This window comes from Hevea brasiliensis, chromosome 13 (assembly GCF_030052815.1).
Source record: "Hevea brasiliensis isolate MT/VB/25A 57/8 chromosome 13, ASM3005281v1, whole genome shotgun sequence".
Classification (NCBI taxonomy): Eukaryota; Viridiplantae; Streptophyta; class Magnoliopsida; order Malpighiales; family Euphorbiaceae; genus Hevea; species Hevea brasiliensis.
This window is the reverse complement of record NC_079505.1, coordinates 3753736-3768462: the sequence shown is the minus strand read 5'-3', so window position 1 is coordinate 3768462 and position 14727 is coordinate 3753736. Positions and strand designations below refer to the sequence as shown.

The following is a 14727-nucleotide window of genomic DNA, read 5'->3' as shown; positions in this document are numbered from 1 at the left end:
TGGATATTTAGTTTGACTACTTAGTTTTATTTTTTTTATTTAAATATGTATTTTAATTTATAAATTAATTTAAAAATAAATAATTAATATGTTGAATAAAATTATTTAAAATTAATTTTTAAATAATTTAAGTATTTAGTTAAAAGATATTTATAAGGAATTTAATTTATCAAAATAATTAAAAATAATATACCATTAAGTATTGTAGTTGTTAAAATGATAATAATATTGATATTTTTAAAATTATTAAGATAATATAATTTTTTACTTGATTAAAAATAAATAAATTAATAAGTCATAAATAAAGATACCTTAGTTATGATTTTTAATTTATTTTTAGTAATTTCTTTAATTTATAAGTCAAATCAAATAATAATTTATTCATTACTTTCTACTTGCAAGCAGGTTTGACTGACTTATAATTCAAACCAAATACCCTCCAAATTATCTTTGATAAAAAAATAAAAAAAGAGAGTTTGAGTCCTACCAATTAGAGCGATATGTAAATTTCATTGTAATATCTTACTAAGGCTAAGACCCGGATTGCGGGAGTTTACTCCACCTAAACTTTTTTCTTAAAAAAATATAGAAAATATATTTTAATTATAAAATTTACATATTTTCTATTCACTCATTAATTAATAATTATTTTATTTAATTAATATACTCGCTTATATCTGTAATAAATATATTTATAATTATTAAAAAAATAAAAAATATATTTTTTATAGTAAGAGTAATATATATATATATATATATATATATATATATATATATATATAAAATAGGCTACAAGATATATTTTATAAATTTATAAGTGAATATGATAAAAATTAAAATTTATTATGAAAATTTTAAATTGTTGAGTACATTGGAGAAATTGTGCCTGATAGGTAATTTCATAAATAATTTTCTTTTACGTTAACTTAACTAATACAGACCCACCACACAAAAAATCAACGTCATCTTTAAATGATAAAGAAGATTACAATAAAGGCCAATCAATTTGTTTTTTTTTTTTTTTAAAAAAGTAAAACTTTAACAGAAATAATATTATGAGATAATTTACATATAATAATTTATTATTTTAATTTTAAATAAAACTTTAAACTATGTATACTTTTTTAAGTTTTATTATTATATCATATTTTATTTTATTATATTTAAGCTAATAATTAAATTAATATTATTAATTTAATTATTAACTTATTTATTATTATTATTATTATTATTTTTAAAAGGTTTATTTAATTTAATGTTCTTAATTTGAATTGAATTAGAGTTCTTAAAAAAAATGTCATTAGAATTTCAAATTATGGATAAGATTTTTTTTTTTTATATGCATAGATAAGATTATTTATTTTCAATTTATTAAGAATTTATTTCGCTGTCGCTAGTCCTCATAGGCACGTCAGAGCTCATTCCTAGCTGTAACAACCATGTCGATCCAAAACAAAGAGCCAGTCTGCGTCACTGGAGCCAATGGCTTCATTGGATCCTACCTGGTCCGGACCCTCATAACCCATGGCTACACCACCATCCACGCCTCCATCTACCCCTCCTCCGATGCCTCCCACCTCTTCCACCTCCTCCCTTCCGCCGCCTACTCTAACGTCCAACTTCGTATCTTCGAGGCCGACGTTCTTGACTACGACGCCGTTGCCAAGGCCGTTGAGGGCTGTCGGGGGGTTTTCCACGTGGCCTCTCCCTGTACACTAGAGGACCCTAAGGACCCGCAGAAGGAGCTTGTATTGCCTGCGGTGCAGGGCACGATTAATGTGCTGCAGGCTGCCAAGAACTTCGGTGTGAGGCGCGTGGTGGTCACGTCGTCTATTTCGGCGTTGGTTCCTAATCCTAATTGGCCGGCCGGTAAAGTGTTTGATGAGTCGTCGTGGACTGACATCGATTACTGCAAGTCTCGTCAGGTGGGCACTTGCTTATCTTTTCTTTCTATTGCTCATGATTTGTTTCAGTATTTGCGTTTCAATTCATGTGATGGTAGAAGAACAATATTTACCCATAAAGATTATGATTGCTTCCATGAAATCCTGATTTCATTGTTCTTATGTTTATGGGTTGTGCATCAAATGTGATTTAAAAAAAAAAAAATTAGTTTCTTTCTATGCTCACTTGTTGGGCACTTGGCTTTGGCAGAAGTGGTATCCAGTGTCAAAGACACTGGCAGAGAAAGAAGCGTGGGACTTTGCAAAGAAGCATGGAATGAATCTGGTGACAATCCATCCTGCTACATGTCTAGGCCCACTGTTGCAGCCTAGTCTGAATGCTAGCTGTGCTGTGTTGAAGCAATTGTTGGAGGGATCAGAAGACACTCAGGAATATCACTGGTTGGGAGCTGTGCATGTCAAAGATGTGGCTGAGTCACAAATTTTGCTGTTTGAGACTCCTACTGCTTCTGGTAGATATCTCTGCACAAATGGTATTTATCAATTTGGTGATTTTGCAGAGAGGGTTTCCAAGCTCTTCCCTGAGTTTCCTGTTCACAGGTTTGTTTTTTTGTACACCATCTTGTCAGATATCATGGCTTTGCTGTCTAGCAATTGTCCAGTTATTATTGTCTCCACTAATCCAAAAAATAAAAAAATAAAAAAATAAAGTGACTGATGTCGCTCTCATTCCTACACAAACACTTACATGCACAGAAAATTTACAAGGATATCTAAGAAGTACTATTCCTATTCAATGCCTCAAGTAATGCAGGTCTTTGTCGGAAAGATTAATGTGGACCATAACGGGCTATGGCAATATAGAAGCTGAGAGTCACAATACAAAAGCTGATTTGCTAGTTTATGTCTCCAAAATAAGCCACTTTAAAATCTTTTTTGGAAAACTTAACGAAGATTTCATAATTCCTTCCATATTCATAATTTATTACATTTGTTTTTTAATTGTTAGTGTCATTATTAGTATTGGTTGGTGGTAATCATGACTGAGGGAGGATGCATTGTAGAACATCTAGTTTTGGTGCTTTTATTCTTGTCATGTTCGTGGTTTTAGTCTTATGTGCATTTAAAATTTTAAAGAAAAAGTTCAACAATTTTAAATGGCAAAGTGGAGAAATTGACTTGTATATTGAAGGGGTAAGGGGCTTTTCCCCAAAAATGTGGTAATATATCTATATATAAGGTTTCATTTTGAAACATATTTCTATGTTTTGCACGTTGGTTGCTGGACCTGCTCATCCAGGTCCATCTAGTAGAAGATTGATGGCTTCCTTTGGGAAGTATCTTTAAAAATGCTGAGGTTTAGTTCAGTTAGCATGGTTAACAAGTGGGTGCTACCTTTTTTTTTTATCAAAGTTTGAATCCTATGGCTAAATTATTCTTTTGCGAAACTTCTATTCTTGGATGATCTCCCCTAGTTCAGAGTAGAGAGGTGGAGTTAGCACAATATGTAAAAATTGTCACGAAATACTACCTTGCTATAATAATAAAAAAATGAATAGAATTAGAAAGAAACACAACAGTGCTTCACTAGTGGAAGTTCTTGTAGCAGGACTGCAATCCACTCTGCGATATAATGAGCCTAGATGACTCTAATAATCGCACTACATGTGATACGGAGGTGGCCATGGGGTGAGCTTTATCTCTTCAATAATGAAATCTTTCTAAGGTCTATGTTGTCACGTGGCCTTGTCTTCTTTGTGATTGTCTACTTATGGTGCTTTTGTTGTGCAAATATGAGAGCTCCTCCCGTTTCAGTTTCAGTCTTTTGGTGGTGATCATATACCTTTTCTCTCCCCAGCCTTGTAGGGTCCACTTCTTTCTGAAGATTGGACAAGTCCCTTCTCCTCTTTGTTGCTTAAATGTGTCCACTTTTGTCTAGTGCCACCTCTCGTTTGACCTGGTCTCATCCCTTGAAGCTCCACTAAGTTAGTTCTTGTTAGTAATTGTGCAATAAAGACTTCTGATGCATCGTTAAGCACTGTTGTTGCTTGTAGTTTGCGCTGTATCAGATGCTTTCCAAATGGTCCTATTGGAGCTTGCTTTATGGTTCGTATTCTCTTTGAAGCTTCCTGTCTATGATGAAGATTTTCACAAGTCATATCGTATGCATATTAATAACTTTGAAACTAAAAGAAAAAGAAAAAGGAACAGAAAATAACTCTGGGATAATCCATAGTTCTGTTTACTAGTGTTCACTTTTAATGATTTATGTCAAAAATAGTAAAGGAAGTTAAGAAAAATTATTTATTCATTGATTGGTGGAGAATGAATGTTTTATAGATCCTTTTTTTTTTTGGGTTAGTTCCAATCATAATTTCTGAATTTTCACTTATTTTGCTATTATCATTGAACTTCAATTTATATCAGCAAAATCGTTGAACTTTAGTTTTGTTTCAATAAGGTCTATGTTGCTTTCTTTATGATGTCATCTGAATTTTAAATATGATAATCAAGTAAATTTTTTCCAATATAATTGTACAATTAAAAATATGCTATTTTTAATCAACACAGAAAAGTTTACTGAAATCCATTCAAAAGTTTAGCATTAACAACCCTATTGAAACAATACCAAAATTGTGATTTTATGATACAAATTGAAATTCACTAATCTTGATGAAATTTAATTATGCTTTCTTCTTATGAAATAATTTATCAACTTGATGACATTATACTTTTGGAGTTTGGAGCTTAGTGCTAATGGATCTAAATGTGTGTTTTTCACCATTTAGCCTAGAGAAAATGAATTAATCACATATAAAAACTTGCTATTATGTGTTTTTCTACTCGCTTTGAATGATTAAAGTTGAATGGCATACCTGCCATTAGCTCAAGAATCCAATGGTTAGATGCTTGTTCTGTAATGCATGAGGTTAGACTTGAAACAGTTAACTTCCTTGTCTTCCTCCCCGTTACTGAAAAGAAATTAATGATTGGCATATCTGTGTCAAATGGGTAGGCATCAAATTTTATCAAACATCCAATTATCTCTTATGATTATCTTTTTTATCATTACGTTGCTTATTCAATTTCATTCTTTTTTTCAAGGGAGGCCATGATTGGTTCCATGAAAAGTGCTTTAACAGCAAACATAGCGTTAGATTTTCTATGAATGGTAGATCCTTTTTTCTTTTCCTAGACAACTGTTATTGGACCTGGCCAAGGGATGGTTAAGAAATGGAACTGGACTGGTTCAATTCAGAATTGAAATTGGAACTTGTCAAAACCGGATTGATCAAAATCATCTTTGACCGGACTGAAATTGGCTGGTTTAGGTCTAAGTCAAAACTAGATTTAAAAAAAAAAATGAAAAAAATTTCAACCGTTGGATTTTATCCAACCGGAACTGAATCGGAACCACAGGGCCCTTTTGTTCTGGTTTCCCTGAACCTTGTTACCGCAACTGCTGATTCTGGTCTGGTTCGGCTAGTTGGGCAGGCCTAACTGTGAGAAAGGTTATCTGATAATGCATGTAAATAGGAAACAGTACAACCTGTAGATCTTGTTTAATAAAACCAAGGGGGAGAATTTATTCATTAACAGAAAATATAGGTTTATCTCATTATTATTTCTTGACCATGCAAGCACCACCAAGTTCTATTATTATTTCTTTTATTGATATTATCAAATTCGAAGAATGTGGCCTTTCTTTTTGTCTATTAAGATTTTTGTTTGGTTTTGTAAGTGCATGTTCTTGACTCTTAATCACATACAGGTTTGTTGGGGAAACTCAACCGGGCCTGACAACTTGCAAAGATGCTGCCAAGAGATTAATTGAGATGGGGCTAGTTTTCACTCCAGTTGAAGATGCCATCCAGGACACGGTGGAAAGTCTAAAGGCTAAAGGATTCCTAAAGCACAAAATGTCAACATCATAGTTTATTTTGGAGCTGAAATTTTTTTCACTATTTCCTTAGTTGTTACCAGTAATGATAGAAATGAGAATGCTTTTCTTTAATAATTCAACAAACTCCCCTTTGATTATCCCTTTTCTCTTTTTATTTTCCGAAAGTAACTTTCAATTGTTATTGTATGTAACAGGAAATAATCCGTGTTTCCATTTGATCATATGGCTGTGTCAACTTTCTTATATTAATACTACTAAAAGATGCTCATATTCTTTTATTCTTGGACCACTGCTAAAAACCAAGACTCACTTTTGTGTCTTTTACCATAGCATTACTTTCCAAGCATGTGATGATGAGTGGAATTGGTCCAAAATCTTGTGTTCCGTTAGCAGAACAGAAGATTATTTATGTGTATAATCATCTCAAAATAACAGATGCTAACATTTTGCAAGTGCTTGGAATGTAAATGGATTTGATGAGATAGTACAATAACCATACTATGCAAGGGACTTACAATTTGGTCCGGATTTGTCCTTCTGTTGTTTGGCTCGGGAGTTTAAATTTGGCCATGGCATGTGCTGGAGGAAGTCATGAGATTGTTTTTGGTAGGGTCAATGTCACCCATAACCAAGCAAAAGGTTTTGGATAATATAGAGATTTAAAAACTCTATTAGTCTTATTAGTCTGGTTTTTATTTTAAGTCCTTTTCCCTCCTCTCTCTGCTGTATTTTTAAAAGCCCACCAACACTCCATGTGCAGCATCTTCCCTACCCTCGGTTCTTGCTGCTTTTTTGCAAGAAAAGAATCCTTCTTTTATCTTTCTGTAAGAGAGAGACGTGCATTTCTAATCATGGAGCTTCCTCTGGCATTGCATGTGCATCAATGACCTCGGCCCACTTCCCATTATTTTACACTTCTCTGCCTCTTTCTCTAAGAATCCTTAACCTCCAACTCTCCCTTTCTCTACCATATATACTCTTTACAATATCTTTGATTTTCTTGAAGTGAGAGGAAGGCTTCCCAGTAACTGTTCTCGAAACTTGCAATGAACAGTCCAACAGGTAGCAGCAGGTCCTGGTAAGTACTAAATATCTTTCTTATCTAATCTTGACACTGTTACATTGATTATAGCTCCCTCAGATTCTACTTTTTATTTGGAATTTTTTCGCAGGTCCATTAGTGAGGACTCTCTAAGAAGGTACGTGTACTTTGCGAGCGAAAGCTGCATACAGGATTTGCTATCAGCTTCTGACTCCAACAGGCTTGGAAATGGCAATGATGGATGGAAGGTTGTAACCCTAGACAATGGGGTTGAGATATCAAAACGCAGGTCTGGTTCATTCCACACCTTTCGTAGCAGGTGGCTGCTAAAATCAGTCTCTCCACAACAATTCATCACTGTTGCAAATGCCATTGATGCTGCAAGGGTAATCAATTTTTTAAGGCCTTTCCACATGTGTTTGAGATTGTTGATAAAATTTTAATTGCAATTTTGGTTAGATCAGCAATGGGATCCTGACCTGGTGGAAGCAAGATACATAAAAGATCTCGAAGAAAATTTGTGCATAATTCGCCTCAGGTTCGGAGAGAACTCTAAACCTCTCTTCAGAAACAGAGAATTCATAGTATATGAGCGACGCGAAACAATGGAAGATGGAACCTTGGTGAGTATGACAAAGAAAATAGAGAGAACTATGCAATGAAAAGAACGCTTCCTTCAATATTTGAACTTGGTTGTTTTGTTTCTTTGAACAAACTGTAGGTAGTAGCAGTAGCTTCGCTGCCGAAGGAGATAGCTGCAGGATTGCACCCTAAGCAAAATAATGCAATCAGAGGACTATTGCTTCAGTCAGGATGGGTTGTGGAGAAGCTTGAAGATGACTCCTGTATGGTCACTTATGTTGTTCAGGTAATTGAACAACCTATGTGCAGTCCCCATTGCATTACAGTTCATTTAAGTCTATTTGAGATTGAGGGTTAAACCTGTTTTTCCAGAAACAGAAAAATCTTTAAACCAAATAATATTATATTTTTTTTCTTTGTTTGATTTACAGCTAGATCCTGCTGGATGGCTGCCCAAGTGCTTTGTGAATAGGCTCAACACAAAGCTTGTAATGATCATTGAGAACCTGAGGAAGATAGCACAAAATTGTCCAACTGGTGGGGATACATGATGTCTACTTTGTACAAAGAGAGTAATATTTTATATATAATCACAATGAAATATCAATTACAATTTCATCTTCTCTCTCTCTCTCTCTCTCTCTCTCTCTCTCTCTATATATATATATATATATATATATATATATCTCAGTAGGTAAAATCATGACCTCTAATGGGTATTATATTTAATTTGGATATGACATCTGTATTCATGAAAAGAAGAAATTTGGACATTTTAATGAGGTGTGAAGCTCTGCAACACCAAGCTAATGAGATCTGTTTTGGTGGGATGTGGTCCTATGACTTCAACAATCATCATCAAAACACAAGCTGGCAATCACCAAAAAACAAAAGAAAGTGTGCTCATTTAGGACCATTACTTTGCATTCTTCCTATTCTTTCATTTCAAATTGTGGGTAAACTTTTGAAATCAATTCAATTTCATTTTTTCCTTTTATTTTATTTTTTTAAATTTATTATTATTATTTTCTCCTTCAACATTAATTTTTAGTCTCGAAGATTTAACAAAACTCATAAATTAATATATAGTGTAAGTTTCGTAATGAATTAGTCCTTAAATTTTATTTCTACTAACAATTTATTAACAAATTGGCCGCTATGACCAGATTTTTACTATGAGGATCAAATTGTTAACAAAAATAAATTTAAAGATCAAATCATTACTAAAATTACATCAAAAATTAATTTGTGAGTTTTATTAAACTTCAGGAACATCATTGTAATTTACCCTTAGATTTTCAAGCCTTTCAACTAATTAATCAAATGGTCACATTGATTGTAAGTAGCAAGTAGCAACTAAGTTCAAAGATTAGGTGACTAGTAGTTGAACTAGTGAATTCACACTATTTTTTTCTTAATCAATACCTAAAAGCAACAACTTGCCTGCATTTACAAGGCAGTTGGAAAGGGACATTCTAGTGGCTCAAGAGTCTATTTTATTTATTTATTTATTTTTAAACAACTAACTCATTTAAAACTTTAAATTTATTGTAAATGAGTAGAATGAGCCTAACACACAGAAGTCCATTAAAAATATAAATTTAAAGTGTGAATAAATATAAAATTATCTTACATTATAAGGTTAATTAAATAAGATGTTGAGATTTATATTATGTTTTAAATTTATTTTATTTATAAATTAATTTTATTAATAAAATTTATTGTTTTAATAGAATTAAATTTGTAGTCTTATTAATTTTGCATTCACTTTTAAATTTATATATTTAATTATATGTAATTTCAAATGAATTGTTACTCATACCAAATATGATATGTATTTATAAAGAAATTTAATAAGATTTTTATAGAGAATCCATTTATCAAACATGTCCTTAAACCTTTTTCTAAAATTAGAAACATATCCAATTCAATTTAATCGATTTTTTTTTTATCAATTCTCATATTTAAAAAAATAATTCTTTTAATTTTAAAAAAATACTTAATTTAAAAAAAATAAAATTCATACTTGATTGTGTGATAATTATTTTAATTTTTTTTCTTACAAATGATTTATTCTAAAGAAACAAAATTTTAGTAGGATGGAAAAAAATTAGCCTTAATATTTTAGGAGATGGCCAAGATTTTATTGAAAATCAACTTTAAATTTGAACAATTGGGAATCATATTGGTTAATGAAATCTCAATTATTAATTTTGAATATAAAGGTTGAAATTATAAAAATATAACAAGTGATATTTATGCAAATTTGAAAGAAAATTGATTAAAGAAATTCATTCAATTTGAAAATTTAAATTTACAATTACTTTGTTTATTATAATTATATATAAAATAAAAACACTTTCAATGTCTGAATTTCTATTTTTTTAATATTAAGTTATATGCACTCAATCATTAAAACTACTAGATAAAAATTTAATTTCATTTGTAAAAATAGATTTTAATATAAAACTTATAGGAATAAAATATTAAGAATTAAATTCTAATCATAAAAATAAGTACTCAACAATTAAATAATTAATTTAAACAAAAAAATGACAAGAAAAAGTGGATTCTTTGATTGTCATTACATGAATTAAGTGACATCCAATTTGGAGGCTAAATTATTATTATTATTATTATTATTATTATTATTATTATTATTATTATTATTATTATTATTATTAATTTGGTTAGTTAAAGTGAGGTGATTGTGAGAGAGGAAAAAAGAGGCATAAACATCAAAAACAATACTTGCTTCTTTGGAAAATCCTATGATATCTTGGAAATGAAACCACTCACTATCAATCCAGCTCACTGGGTATCTTTTTCTTTAACCATTATTTCAATGGCAGAAATTGAACTTCCACATGATATTGTTTGTCAATTGTTTATATCTGATGGCTTCATGGTACCACTTACAATAGGATTCTTTTTATTTATTTTTATTAATTTAATTTCTATTGAGATTTGAATGAGATATAAAACATTTATTTTTTTTATGAAAAATAATTTATATATAAAAAATATTTTTTATAAAAACTATTTTTAAAAAATTTATGAAAATATTTTTTATTATTTAATTGTAATATTAAACTAATAATAAGTATTTATGTTATGTACATATAAGTATTTTTATTATTAATGAAATTATAAAAGTCTAGAAAATAATTTATTATTCTGAAAAGAGAAAGTTATTTTACTTAAAAATGACTTAATTTTTATGAGAAAATATTTTCTTTAGATCCATTCTCTGAATATCCCAAATGCTAAAAATGAAAAAAATGTTTTTCACAACACAAATGGAGCCTTAATATTAAAAAGTCTTAATTCTTATGAGATATAATAATTTTATGTATTTGAGAATTTGTGCAGCAAAGACTTTCTTTTATATTGTAAGAAAAATGCATTGATTTTTTGGATATATAACAAAATAAATATTGAACAACTCAATTATTATTGTTATTATTATTATTATTTTCAAAATCACCCGATTAATAAATTAATAGCATTTACCATCGAGCGTGGTAGTCTGATGGTTGAATTAGTGAAATAGCCTTATCCCTCCGCAATTCAATTTCTCGAGCTAATATAATGACTAAATATTGTCTATGCCTAGGAGTGCAATTGGAGGCGGTAGTAGCTTGTTCAATGGTTCTTCTCATTGGGTGTCACCTCAGATTTGATGGTAAGTTCCTTTCTATGGGGTTTGGTTAAATCAAGGACATCAACTAGTAATTCTAAGCCTCGAGCCTAAAGGGCTATGACCGTCACACTCAAAGAACACTCATTTTTTACAATTAAAAAAAAAATAATAATGACATATATGTCACAATGTTGAATTAATTGTATTTAAGTGTTTTCCCATGTTTGTAAGTTCATTAATTTTGCAGTGTAATTTAATTTTTTTATGAGAAAATTCACTTTTTATAATTATTTTTTATTGAAATTTAAACTCAATACCTTTCAATTCCGAAAATAATTCCAAAAGTTCAAACATCTGCTGGCAGGGCATAGTTCAATGGCCATGGCACCCTGCGATATAACCTGAGAGTCCAAATTTTAAATCTCGCGATCTCTACAAAAGAAATAATTAGGATAAATTTTGATAACTGTCCGTGAACTTATATAGTTGTAACATCACAGTTCTTCAACTTAAAAATGTAACATAAAATATCAACTTTCAAATTTTACACAGTAAAATCCCTATAATCTCTAATTATGAGTTTTTCAGTTAGACGCTGACCTGGATAGTTACAGCATGAAGTTTAGTCAGTATTTCTCTTTTTTCTCTCAAGCCATGTGTAAATTGAATCATTTTTCTCTCTATAGATAAAATAATTTTTCATGCGTAAAGAGAATAATTTTACATTTTGCATAAGAAAGGAGAGATAAATATTGACTAAGCTCCATGTGAGAGCTATTTACATTAGTTTCTAACTGAAAAATCAGTAACTGAAAATTAGAGGGATTTTACTGTGTAAAATTTAAAAGTTTAAGGGGTTTTATGTTACATTTTAAAGTTAAAGGACTGTAGTGTTATAACTATATAAGTTTAAGGACAGTTGTTGAAATTTATCTGAAATAATTAACATAATTTAAAAATCACAGGATATCTAAAACTAATGAGTTATTTTTATTCATCACTTCTCAATTTTGAATTTTTTTAAACTTTAATTTATAGATAAAAAATTTCCTTTTTTTTCAAAAATAATTTCCTCACTTGTAATAGTAGATTCTTGGGTAAAAAAAATGAAAACTATTATTTTACCCCTTTCTTTTAAAAAGAAAATTATTTTTTTAAATTCATATCAAACAAGGTACACATCTAAACCATGAAATATTGATGTAATTGATGAAAGTAACTAATGTGATTATATTAAGACTAGCGTTATAAGCCTATGGATCGTGCAGCAATTATATGATACATGAGTTAGGATTCATGTGCTTAGTTTTTCTTCATTGGTATCAGAGTCAAACTGTTTGTTTCCTAGTCTACAATCAGTTTTTACTATGTTATATGTGTTAGAATGGATAAATTTCAACAACTGTTCCTGAACTTATATGGTTATAACACTACAGTCTTTCAACTTTAAAATGTAATATAAAACCCCCTAAACTTTTAAATTTTACACAGTAAAATCTTTCTGACTTTCAATTACTAATTTTTCAGTTAAAAACTGATGTGAACAGCTTCCGCATGACTCTTAATCAATATTTCTCTGGATAAAATTTGACAACCGTCCCTGAACTTATGTAGTATAATATTATAGTCATTCAACTTAAAAATGTAACATAAAACCCCTTCAACTTTCAAATTTTACACAGTAAAATCCCTCAAACCTTTAATTATCGATTTTTCAGTTAGATGCTGATCTGAACAGTTCTAGCGTGGAGTTTAATCAATATTTCTCTTTTCTCTCTCAAATTATGTGTAAATTGAATCATTTTCTCACTCTAAATAGAATAATTTTTCAGATGCAGAAAGAATAATTTTACAATTTGAATAAGAGAGGAGAGAGAAATGTTGACTAAGAGCCATGCGGGAGCTATTCATATCAGTTTTCAACTGAAAAATCAGTAATTGAAAGTTAGAGGGATTTTACTGAGTAAAATTTGAAAGTTTAGGGGGTTAGAGAGATTTTACTGAGTAAAATTTGAAAGTTTAGGGGTTTTTATGTTACGTTTTAAAGTTTAAGGACTATAGTGTTATAACCATATAAGTTCAGGGATAGTTATTGAAATTTACCCATATTTCTCTCTCATCTCTTATGCAAAGTATAAAATTATTCTTTCTATACATTAAAAATTATTCTGTCTATAGAGAAAAGAATGATTTAATTTATACATGGCCTGAGAGAGAAAAGAGAAATACTTACTAAGCTTCATATTGAAACTGTCCAGGTCAGCGTCTAACTGAAAAACAGATAATTGGAGGTTAGAGGGATTTTATTATGTAAAACTTGAAAGTTGATGGGGTTTTACGTTACATTTTTAAGTTGAGGGATTGTAATATTATAACTAGATAAATTCAAGGACAGTTATCAAAATTCATCCGTGTTAGAATAGATTAAATAGTTTCTAGAATTTTTGTTCAAGTTCTGGATGATTTTTCACAAAAATGATCATGAGCCCTAGTTTGGGTGCTGATGTCTCTCCGTATATGTTGAATCTGAGCGTGTAAGTTCTACCATTGTCAATCTGAGATTTCAAGCTTTCCAACATTATATGGCATGTTCAATTTGGATTAGAAATGTGGAAGTTATGGCTCTCTAAAAATGGGGGAAAAATCATGTTGAATCAGCCATAGATTTCTAGATTCTTATACATGTTCATGGACACCATTTTGGGTGTAAATATCTTCCTGTGTGCTTCGTGTCTGTATATGAAAATTATATCATTAGAAAGTAGACATTAGATTGCCTTATTTGGATTAAGTATGACAAAGATATAGCTACCCAAATTTAGTAAAAAATCACATTTTTTCCTGGTTTTAGAACCCCATTTTAGAGGTTGGAGAAGACCCACACCAAACGGTACGTACTTTGATGAAATGACACATCGTTTTGGGGCAACACGACATGCTATTTTGACGCTTTGATAAATTTTCAAAAATTTTAAAATAGGGCTTTTGGAGCAAATTTTTTCATCGGAACATTTCGTAAAATTTCTAAAATTATTTATAATTTAAAAAAAAATTTGGGACTTTTTTTATTTTTTTATCTATTTTTAATAAATTATTTTAAAAAAATTCATAACAAATTATTTATTTATCAAAAATTTATGAAACTTGTCTCAATATTTTTCTTAGCTTTTTTAATTTCTTTTTAAGTCTTTATAATTGATTGAAATTATTTATTTTTTGTAAATAAATAATTTTTCCTTTTATTGATCTTAAAAATAATTATTTTGTGTAAATATTTTTATATGCATTAATTATTTATTTTGTGTAAATAATTATTTATTGTTGATATGATTTTGCTGTGACGTGTTACGAAAAATAACAAATTGCATTATGAGGATACCTGAAAAATAGAGTGAGAATTATAATCAACTAGTCGTTTGTCCGCATGTTGCGGTGATTTTTAAATTTTTTAAATTATGACTATATAAAATTTTAGGGTATCACTTTATTTTTTATTATATTTTCATTGTTTATGTTTATTAATTTCACACAATTACTAACATGTGAAACAAGAGAAAAAAAAAATAGAATTAGTTATATGTAAAAAGTTAAAACATGCAAATAAACTCATAAAATTATGCTATATATTTAAGAAAATAACTTAAAATTTTAC

General features: G+C 29.8%; 2 protein-coding genes across 2 annotated transcripts; both read left to right on the top strand.

Annotated features, from left to right (window-relative positions):
* Window positions 1-1241: 1241 nt before the first annotated feature.
* LOC110660045 (cinnamoyl-CoA reductase 1) lies at window positions 1242-6086 on the top strand. Its single transcript, XM_021818193.2, has 3 exons — window positions 1242-1925; window positions 2155-2504; window positions 5677-6086. Exons 1-3 carry the CDS (start codon window positions 1440-1442, stop codon window positions 5837-5839), a joined length of 999 nt encoding a protein of 332 aa, XP_021673885.2. The 5' UTR covers window positions 1242-1439; the 3' UTR covers window positions 5840-6086.
* A 296-nt stretch (window positions 6087-6382) lies between these two features.
* Window positions 6383-8050, top strand: LOC131171772 (uncharacterized). Its single transcript, XM_058131673.1, has 5 exons — window positions 6383-6886; window positions 6981-7236; window positions 7315-7473; window positions 7572-7718; window positions 7864-8050. Exons 1-5 carry the CDS (start codon window positions 6855-6857, stop codon window positions 7981-7983), a joined length of 714 nt encoding a protein of 237 aa, XP_057987656.1. The 5' UTR covers window positions 6383-6854; the 3' UTR covers window positions 7984-8050.
* Window positions 8051-14727: the final 6677 nt, after the last annotated feature.